Source organism: Beta vulgaris, chromosome 6, assembly GCF_026745355.1.
Source record: "Beta vulgaris subsp. vulgaris cultivar EL10 chromosome 6, EL10.2, whole genome shotgun sequence".
NCBI classification, from domain to species: domain Eukaryota; kingdom Viridiplantae; phylum Streptophyta; class Magnoliopsida; order Caryophyllales; family Amaranthaceae; genus Beta; species Beta vulgaris.
Window position 1 is genome coordinate 6931687 of NC_079207.1, and position 11324 is coordinate 6943010.

Below are 11324 nucleotides of genomic sequence, written 5' to 3' on the forward strand. Positions count from 1 at the left end.
ATTTTGTAACTTTATTCCAATATATAAGATGAAACATAGCCACCATTTGTTTAATTTGTCTCAATAGTAAATTAAAAATATCAATATTTTATAATATTTACTAAGATATAATTATAGATATTTAAAATGTAAGATGTACATTGACAATCGTGTAAAAGCAAATAAGTTGAAAAAAAATGAATAAAAGAAGTAGTATATATGATGTTCTTAGATTTATTTTAATGTATAGTTTCAGCATTTTAACTTTTCAAAATTTTATTTATTAGCGATTTTAATAATTGTATTAGCAAGTGTCTCACTCAAACTATTACATTTACTTTGGAATAGAAGAAATCGAGAAAATTCTAGTCTATCATATTTTGTTGACTTGAACAAGAAGTAGAAAGTTGGGGGAAGTTAAAATTCGTCCTAAACGTGGAGAGTGAATTAATATTACCCCTTCATCACTTAAAATTCATAAAAAGTGCAAAAGTGAAAAGTCCTTGATATCTACCAAATGTGGCAGTTGTATCATGTATGAGAGATTTACAATTCAAATTTAAGGATATGTAAAATTGTAGTGCAAAAGTCCTTGATATCTTAGAGCATCAACATCACTATAGCTCTCCGAAATTACTTTGTAATTCATTTTTAACTCTCTATCTTTCTTCAAGATCACCCCTTCAAAAATTGCTAATAATGATATCACTCTCCAATATATTATTACTAGCCTTTTGTGCATGCGATGATATTTTTAGGCCTAATACTAAGTACTCCCTCCGTTTCCTAAAGATCTTCCCACTTACTGTTCCTACAGATACCAAGGAAATCAAGTTGTGTGGTGCATGGTGTGAGTAAAGTAGAAGAGAGAAAGGGGTTAAGATAAATAAACAAATAAAAAGGGTTAAAGTAGGAGAGAGAAATGGAGTAAAATTGAATTAATAATGTAATGGTGGACCATATGATAGTGACATGAGAGGGTAAATAGGGAAATTTGTTTTGCCAAATAAGGAATAAAGCAAAAGATGAAAGATCTTTTGGAAACACCCTTAAACGGAAAGAGGGAAGATCTTTTGGAAACGGAGGGAGTAGTTTACAAACTGAAAATGCAAGTTACTATTTAAGTTCACCTCCATTTTGTGAATAAGATTCTTTCATGTTCTTTTTATGTTGTTATTCATTTTTGTGATTTTGAATAGTTTTATGTTTCTCGAGTCTTATATGCGCATGTTCTTTTTTAATCAGTATTATGTTCTTTACTAAATATCGTCATGTTCTTTTTTTTTTGGTTTTATTCATTTTTGTAATTTATAATAGTTTTTGATATGGATTTTAGTAATTTCTCTATGATCCTAAAATTGTAACCGAAAATTATAAGTCAATTTCAGTTTTTTTTCCTTGTCTAACTTCTAAATTCTGATTTCACAAATTGATATTTAAAAATTTTCATCATTTTAATTTTTCTCCTTTTCTAAATGTTCACACTTTGAGTTTCAATTATATTTGAAATGAAATTTTAATTTTTTTTCATACACAATCTGATTTTGCATGAAATGGTCATTAAAATTTTCTCCTTTTCTAAATTTTAACACTTTGAGTTTCAACTAAATTTGAAATGAAATTTTAAGTTTTTCATACACAATCTGATTTCGCATGAAATGGTCATTTTTTATTTTTCTCCTTTTCTAAATTTTAACACTTTGAGTTTCAATTATAGGTGAAATGAAATTTTAAATTTTTCATACACAAGTTGATTTCGCAAATTAATGTAAATTTTTTTTTTCTGAAAATGGATTTTTGCAAAAGTTGTTCGCAGAAAGGTTTGATATTGTTTTGTTTTTCAAAATTAATTTCTGAACATGGATATTTTGCAAAAGTTTTGGGCAGAAATTTATATTGGAATTTTTTTAAAAAACTAAATTTGTAACTTTTTCTTCAGTGTCATAAATGAATCAAATTTCATACGCATCTTGTTTTCAGATTTTATATGAAAATGAATCAAATTTCATACACATCTTGTTTTCAGATTTTATATGAAAATGAATCAAATTTAAGTCTAATTATATAAAAGCCCTTTTAACTAATTCCTATTATCTCCATTTTTTCAACTACATAACAGTCGACTAATGTGAAATAACTTTTAAGATTAAAAGAATTATATATGTACCTGTTTGAAAGTTCGCAAATCGCCGATGGACGAATCTGTGATATCACTGTCAAAATCTTATGTTTTTCTCAGATTTGTGTTTATAGGTAATTTTTGTGAATATGTAATTGTGAATGGTTATTGAGAACAATGATTTGTAAGTGAATTTTGTGAATGTTTTTGTATGTATTGACGTCCTAGTATATTAGTTTTAGTTTGTAAGTTAATTTTTAGTTTTTGTAAAGTTTCTTGATCATTTGAGTGATTTGCGTGATTTTTACAACGTGATTTTCTCAATTCTATGAGTGATTTGTAAAAATTCCTCATATAAGTGATTTCTGATTGATTGTTGAAATTAATTTCCGGTGGCTTTGTTTGACCTCCATTTTAGTATTGAGATTCCTTTTGTAATTTAGAAAGAGAAGGGGGTAAAATGGTCAATTCAAAAGAGGACACCGTTGCTCACCCCTTCTCTTATGTAATAGAGATCTTTAATTGCTTTTTTTTTTAATATTTTCTATGACATTGTCATCATACTATACCAAGAGCATGCTTTCTCAATGCTTTTGGAGGAGAACATTTCTCCAAGTTCTCTCCATGGAGAGCGAACGGAGAGCACCTGGAGAGCACCCATGTTGGGGTAGAATTGGCTCTCCATTTTCTCTCTCCTTGAAGAGCTCCTTATAAAGTTGTTTGGAGAGCACCAATGTAAACTATTGTAAAGATGATCATAGGTCCTCAAAGTAAACAGTATTAATATAAGACTTCTTCTCTAATCACCTGTAGGTTGGAGGCAAAAAAAACTCAAATCATATTATTAATATAATATAGATATAGCATCATATGTTGATTTTACATGATATTTACATTGTCAGAGCTTGCACATTCAGATACAGAGCTACATTTACAGACTGATATCAACTAATCTGGCACATTTCTCATCTCATATCCAAATAACTTGAAATTTTGCTAAACTTCTATTAATCAGACAATAGTAAAAAAAATGTTTCAGAGAAATTATCAAGCCCTATGAATCCAAAAAGTAACACACTATTGATAACAAACTGAAGAATTTCTGTAACTGTCCAAGAGCAGAAAGATCTCAGAAGTTAAGCTGCCTGATATATTGATTTTATTAGCTACTATGGCTCGAGCTAGATGAACCGGGCACGAGCTCCCTTAACATGGCAACAACCTGCAACATATTAGGCCTCTTGGAAGGGAAATCATCGACACATTGCATGGTGATATCAAGATATCTCACCATCTCTTTCACTTCCTCTGCTTCTGCCTCATCCGTTTTTTTGGTGACTATAAGCAACTCTGAATCAATAACTTCCATTCCTTTTCCTTCTCTGACTTTCATCTTCACCCATCCAACCAAGTTGGTATCCCCAAAATCATCTTTGTCAGTTGGCCTCTTCCCTGTTAGAAGCTCTAGTAAGACAACCCCAAACGAGTACACATCACCCTTTGCAGTGCAGCGGAAGCTCTGATAGTACTCGGGTGGAACATACCCTGGAGTCCCGGCCAATGAGCTCACACTCAAGTGAGTATCAAGGGCACTTATGAGTCTTGCCATGCCAAAGTCGGACACCCTAGACTCCATTTCATGGTCTAACAACACATTACTAGACTTCATATCACGGTGTATTATATGTGGAATGCAGTTATGGTGAAGGAAGCAAAGACCTTTGGCTGCTCCTCGCGCAATCTTCTTTCTTTCTTCCCATGTGAGAATTCTCCTATCTTTTCCTTTTCCTCTCCCATGAAGCATGTCTTCCAGACTACCATACTCCATAAATTCATATACAAGAAGTCTTTCCTCCCCTACCTTACAGTACCCTAAGAGTGGGACAAGATTCTTATGCTTGATTTTGCCTAAAGTTTCCATCTCGGCCATAAATTCTCTATCTCCTTGATAACTAAGCCTTATAAGCTTCTTAATTGCAACACTTGATCCATCTTTCAATGTGGCCTTGAAGACCTCCCCAAATCCTCCGCAACCAATCATACTCGCTGCTGAAAATCCATTAGTAGCCTCTATAAGCTGAGAGAACTTGAGCTTCCTTAGTTGCCTTTGAAAAGTAGCCACATTGATGCTCAATGGCTCCCTCTCTTTTTCTATCTTCCATGTGGTTGCAGCATGGGCTGCTTGAAGACTATGCAGCATCTTAGCATCCTCTTTTTCTTTTCTCTTTGCACGGAATACAATGGCTGAAACAATCAAAATGCACACAGCTGCAATTGAAATCAACAATCCTAGCACAATGCTGTTAGTCAATGATGATCTAGATGATCGTCCTTTCTCGATCCCTGTACTGTCTCCTGCTGGATTACTCCCCGCGCTTTCATCCTTGCATTCAGGCAAAGGCACCCCACAAAGGCCGGGATTATTTGCATACTGGCTGGCTGGAAGTGTACTAAGCTGCCCTCTTTGTGGAATTTGGCCTGTTAATTGATTATTAGACAAATCAATTTGAACCAAAAATGAGAGATTGGAAAATGAATCTGGGATGTTTCCCTGCAACCTATTATAAGATGCATCAAAAACACCCAAGTTCTTTAGATTGCCGAGAGTTGAAGGGATCTCTCCAGATAACTGATTGTACGAAATTTCAAGCACTTGTAATGCCACCATATCACCAAACTCATCTGGGATTTTGCCATGGAGTTGATTATAAGAAAGATCAAGATACTCCAAAGTTTGATACTGAGTAAACAAACTTAAGATCGGACCCGAGTACAATCTTGTAAAATCACAGTTCTTAAGGGAAGGTACTTGAAGCAGCCTCTCAGGACGAATCCCCGCAAACTCGAGCAACCCACCAACACCTTTGCAAGAATTGCCAACATTTCTGACAAACACTAAGGTGTTTCCTGATAAAATCCCATACAACTTGGGATTTCCTGGCTGTCTACCGAGCCTAGGTGGGATTTCACCAGTAAGATTATTGCTATTCAAATCAAGCCAAACTAAAGTCCTACAACTTGCCAACTCGGTAGGTATTTGTCCAAAAAACATGTTATTGCCAAGCTGCAAAACAGCAAGCCTCTGCAACTGCCCAAACTCTTTCGGAATTTGTCCTGTAAGCTGATTTGAAGTCAAGGAAACCCACTCCAAGTTACTAATATTGAACAACTCTTTTGGAATCTCTCCACTTAAACGGTTGTTGTTCAGTATAAGATCTTTCAACTTACTACATTGCCCGATTTCTGGTGGGATTTCGCCTTCTAACCCATTATACCAAACAAAAAACTGCTCAAGATTCCCCAACTTACTAATCTCCCCAGGAATACTGCCATTCAGATAATTCAAGCTAAAATCCACTGTCCTCAAACTCGAGCACTTGGACAATTCTGGCGGTATTCTACCCGCTAAAAGGTTATCAGGCACCCGTAGCTCCTCCAAGGAAGAACCTTCCAAACACAAGTCTGACGGGATCGATCCCGACAGTCTGTTGGAACTGAAATCCACCACCCTCAGCTTTGCACACAACGATATAGTCCCAGGAAAAGATCCCATAATCGCATTGTTGCTCAGGACAAGCATCTCCAGAGACTGCAGACCCTGTAAGGCCTGTCCTGGAAATGGACCTGACAGGTTATTGTTTGACAGGTCCAGAATCTGAAGCCATTTACAAGATGACAAAGACTCAGCAGGAATTACATCTGTCAAATTGTTATAAGCCAAATGAAGCTCAGTAAGGGACCCACAAGACTGCCATACTTCTGCAGGGATAGGACCTGCAAGGTAGTTATGAGACAGGTCGATTGTCTGTATACTTGGCAGACTACCCAAGTAAGAAGGAATCTTCCCACTAAACTGATTACTAGAAAGGTTCAGAGTCTGAAGACTTTCACAGGAATTAGTATTAACACTTAAAATATCAAAGAATGAAAGAGACCCAGAAATCTTATTAACAGACAAATCAAAAAGTTGCAGTTTACTAATACTGGGTGAACTCAGAAGTTCTTTTGAAATAGACCCAGTTAAGTTATTACTAGAAAGATCAACAGAGATTAGATTTGGATAAAGAGTTAACAAGTTGGTTGGAAGAACTCCCTGAAGGCCAGAAGCCGAGAAGTGGAGTTGCTGTATCGAATTCGGAAGCCGAAGAAGAGAAGTAGAGTTGATATAGAAAGAATTTCCTGATAAGTCTAAGGAAACTAACATGTCTAAGGAAGAAAAGGCATCAAAGGTGATGTTTCCAGTGAGGAAGCGCCAACTAAGGTCAAGTTGTGCAACACGGCCATCAGATGAACAGTTTACACCTTGCCATGTACAAAGAGGATTATTTTTGCTCATTTCCCAACTTTCTAAGACTTTAGTTGGATCATTGTCTATCATTTTCTTGAAGGCTAAAAGAGATTCTGCATCATTTAATGGTGTTGATGCATGAGATAATGATGTTGTTAAGGAAAATGCCATGCAAAGAAGTGAGAAATGGTAAAGGATACGTTGATGTGAGTAGAATGAGAGTGATTTCATGTTGAACAAGAAGAAATAAGCTTCTTTTTCTATGGTGTTTTTGTTTCTTTGAAAAAGAAAAAGTGAAGATGAAGCAGGAATGAAGTTTATGAGTAGAAAAATGGCAAAGTGAGATGATAATTTTGGGTAAGTGGTGGCGTGATAGTTTGAGGGGCCTTGAGCGTGGAAGTGTAGGGAGAGGAAGAGAGAGAAAGAGGGAGAAGAAGGGAGAGTTGAGAGTGCTTAGTATGATGACAATTCCATATGCTATTATGCCAAAGCAAAAGGAAAGGGCCATATCATTATCATATGGTGGTGAAATGAAAGGAGAAACAAAAGGCTTTTGAAAAAGCTGGGCTCTTTTTTCTCTGCAAATTTCTTTTTTTTTAAAAAAAAAATTACTTTTTTATGATTTTGACTGAAAAAAATAAATTATAATTTACCCAAGAATAATAAAAAGGTAACTTCAAAGGAATTAGCATAATTATAGTAGGTTTTTTCATAATATTCTCAACTATGTATAGGTATATTAAAAATAATCTTAACTAATGAGCAATGAGTGTCTTTATCTAATGATCCGATAACCTAAATAATCGATTTAGAATATCAAATGAAAACTTGGTAACATGCATCAAATTGATAAAATGATTCATTGATGTTTTTTTTTACTAGGTTCTTTTCTATTACTACATATCAACTTTTTATAAAATATCTCATCCAAATTTAATATTTGACGCGTTCTACAAAATTATAATATATTTATGTATTTTATCATTTCTTGCTATTAAAATCTACTTAACTACACCAAAGATGTCTTGGCCTAATGATAAAGATTGAGGTGTTGTGAAAAATAGGTCACAGGTTCGAATCCTCCCTCCCTTTCTTTGTACTTAATACTGCCTTCATGGCTCATATGGATCAAAAAAATCTACTCAACTACAGAGAAAAACTTGATTAACTTCACTAGATTTTTATTAAGTAAAAAGTACAGTTTGATATTTATTCCAAATGAGAAACCAAAAGGAAAGTAAAACAAAAGTAACGAACGTGAAGAGGAATAAGAAAAAGCAGAGTCCAAGAAAAAGTTAATAAAGCAGGTGCATAGTGACATGGTGTAATAATCATATTAGTAATTAGTATATTAGTAGTCCAGCAAATCATGGACTAACTTTTACACCAAAGTTACAAGCTAGTAGTAGATTTTATGATATACAAAGTGCCAAATTTTGAGGAAAATTAGGAAACTAAGCACTATTTCAAAGTTATAAGGGATGATTTTCTGGGTAGATCTTTGGTGGGTCAAAAGCTTAAGCATGGACCCTCCGACAAAGTCTATCTAAAAACGGCGCCTTTTTGTATTTCCAATTTCTTCAAAATAATACAACTAGTATTTTTGTAGTAAAGCCATTTTTCTTTTTCTTTTTTCTCTATTTTGTTTTCTATATTTTGGTACATAATATATGAACATAATGGGTGTAAAGGGGGTCTAAAAAAAAGGAAGAACTTGTCTGTTCATTGTCAGAGAACAAGGAAAAGGAATGTTTTTATTTGCTGTTTCCTTGGTTTTTAGATAGTACTCACTCCGATTTTTATTAGTTTTCTCCTTTTTTTTTCACAAAATTTTAGAAGAAATAATGTTGTGGTTCATAGAAAGTAAAAGAAACTATTATTTTATATTAAAGTTGAATGTATGTGTGATGAAAAGTTAGTGATCTCATTCCAAAAATAAAAACAAAAGAAAGGGGTAAACTAATAAGGGACATTCGAAAAAGGAATACGGTAAACTAATAAAGAACGAAGGGAGTAATATAGTATGTGTAATTTGCAAGTCATGTAAAGATGTGATAAATAACTTAAAAGAGAGTATATGAGTAGAAACAGTAGAGCAAATAATTTAAAGGGGAACATTTTCTTGGGCTTGATCATTTGAATACTTGACCATTAAATTAGAAGTATGTCTCATAATCAAAAGGTCAAATGAGTTTCATGTTAGCTTGGTCAATTTTACTGGTAGCAGATGTGAAATGTGTACTGGAAAATGATCTCCAAAGACAATTTAGATCATGCCAAATTTTGGAAGGTTGTGCTTTTTATGTTCAGTCATTATATAGTAATTCTTTTTGAGTTGAAATGCCTAATTATCGATCTAAATGGCTTGAGTTTCCTTGTGTGATGAGATCCCCTTATATTGTATCTTTCAAATCTCTTAGTCAAAAAACTATATAATATAGAACTCACTTCACCAAATACCTAACTGATTCTGGTTCCAATTTTTTTTAGAATAATAACCAATATCGTTCTCAATCCTTCCGTATTTACCCAAAAATCAACAAAACCGAAACTGAACACCCTTCTATATTGCTCACTTCTACTCCTTTACATGCAGATATGGTCAGCTAAGGATCTTCATAAATTCTCACAACTTCACTATTTCAATAACTTTCAATGCTACCATTCTCCATATCCCATCTTAGATTGAAAGTAACATATAGATTAGAATATTTTACTCAGAAACAGATTAAGTATCTACTTAGATACAAGTATTTAAGTATTCTCGGCTATTTGTAGAAAAAAGTCAAGTTTTTAGTTTAAAATGAAGTATCCAAGTAAAATATCATGTCGGATACGACATCCCGTTTTTAAGGTGAATGAAGGTATCGGAGTAAAATATGATAAAATTTTATCACTCCAAAACAAAAATAGTTCAAACGTGTACTGCCAATATCTCACTATGCATAAGATATCAGATAGATATGGCAAGATTTAGCCCTTTCCAAAAAAAATCCCAACAGTTCCATTTTATAAAACAAAGAAAAGACTTGTAGACTTATACTCTTGTAGTCTTATAGCACAATTTAAAATGTCCACGAGCTGATCCTAAATTCCTAACGACTTTCATCACTGTGAGGAGAACTGAGAAGAGAAATAAAATGTAAACTAATTTAAAGTTGAGCACAAGTGTGCTGTGGGAGGACCTACTGGTGAAATTTAGAATTGAGAGAATCAAATGGTTCTGTTAAGAATTTACAAGGAAAAATAAGGCCATTGATGAAAAGAGAGTGGGTCCATGATCATGACTCATGAGCAAAAACATCAATGAGTTGATGTGGCTTGTGGATTTGGATGTTGAAGGAAGTGTGATGATGCCACTAATTGGTCCAAGTTTACTTTTTTGCTTAACTAGCCAAGTGAAATGCACTGTCAATGCTGTAAAGATTTTTTAAATAAGAAAACTATGGAGTACTACAATTGAATTCTAACATAAAAATCATAACTTCCTAGTTTAGACCACATATAGGTCAATTATGATCAATTAATTTTATGTTTAATATTCATTATCCAATTTTCTATACTATATTAATATATGCGTTTTTTATACTTCCTTCATCCCATATTGTTCTTTTTATTAATAGTCTTGGACTATTTATAAGTAACGAAAATCTTCTGAATACTTTCTAATATATGAAAGCAAAAATAGTTATGTATAGTCTTTTTTTTTATTCCCAATAAGTACATTAGGAATATCAAACTTTTATAATTCTTACTAATATGTAATAAAAAATGTAAATGATATAAAACGTACATTAGGAATCATAAAAAAAAAATGGAGTAAAATGGATACAAAATCACAGCCAATAGTAGGAATCACCGTAACCCAAAGCAATCCAATATAAAATATTGTTTAGTTTTGCTTGCGAAGTTACACTTCCCATATTTTGGCAATTTCTATATATTTTCACTTATAGGAAGAAAATATTGCTTAGTTGGGCGAAGAAATGGAATTCTCGAGAGAAGTTCTACTTACCTGAGTGAAGCTAGATATGCAAAATCTAACTTCTTAGAAATTAGGCCTCGTTTGGTTCACATGGGAAGTAATTTCCCATGGGAATTTACATTTCATGGGAAATTTTTTCCCTTGTTAATTTTCTAGGAAATTAACAAAAAATTCTATTTCCCTTGGAATTCGTATTTCCTATGCTTCTCCCATTTCTCTCCAACCAAACACAACACCCATAATGTATTTCCTAGGAATTTGTATTTCCCAGGAAAATAGCTTCCAACCAAACAATATTTTGTACTCCCTCTGTATTTTTTTATCTTTCTCACTTAGAATCTTGACACTATTCACAATTAGAGAGAATCTTTTAGATTTTTCCCAATATATAAGAGAAAATATGGTCATGTGGGGTCTTATTTGATTCGTCTCAATGAGTACTTTATTAATATTCAATTATTATAATTTTTACTAATATGTAATGAAAGATATTTAACGTATAATGAGTGCATTGGCAAACGTGCAAAGTCAAAATAGGAAAGATAAAAAAATACAGAGGGAGTACTCATGAATTTGTACTCATGAATTTATATTTCAACCATAACAATATTTTGTGTGCTAATTATTCAATTACAAAAGTGACTCCATTCAATTTTAGTATTATGTCTATCTAAGATTAGCAAATGTAAATTTGATGATATATATATAAAAATAAATAAAAAAAGTACTTAATGATTTTCTTATTTATACAACAACTTAACCCTCCAAATTTCACATTTTTCCACCCTCTATTTTCTCTAGAATTTGACTATACATACCAACCACTGATTGATTCATCAAATTTTTTGGTCCATTATCCACCATGCATACAGAAATAATACAGTGAAAGTGAATCATCATGTCAATGTGTATGACTAATCACAGTCACGAACACCACCCTGCAGAACCCTACG

At 33.2% G+C, this 11324-nt stretch overlaps 1 protein-coding gene across 1 annotated transcript; it reads right to left on the reverse strand.

The window, feature by feature from the left end:
- Positions 1–2920: 2920 nt before the first annotated feature.
- Positions 2921–6918, reverse strand: LOC104895339 (serine/threonine-protein kinase BRI1-like 2). The gene has a single exon (XM_010681808.4). The coding sequence runs from the start codon at positions 6615–6617 to the stop codon at positions 3261–3263; it is 3357 nt and encodes a 1118-aa protein (XP_010680110.3). The 5' UTR covers positions 6618–6918; the 3' UTR covers positions 2921–3260.
- Positions 6919–11324: the final 4406 nt, after the last annotated feature.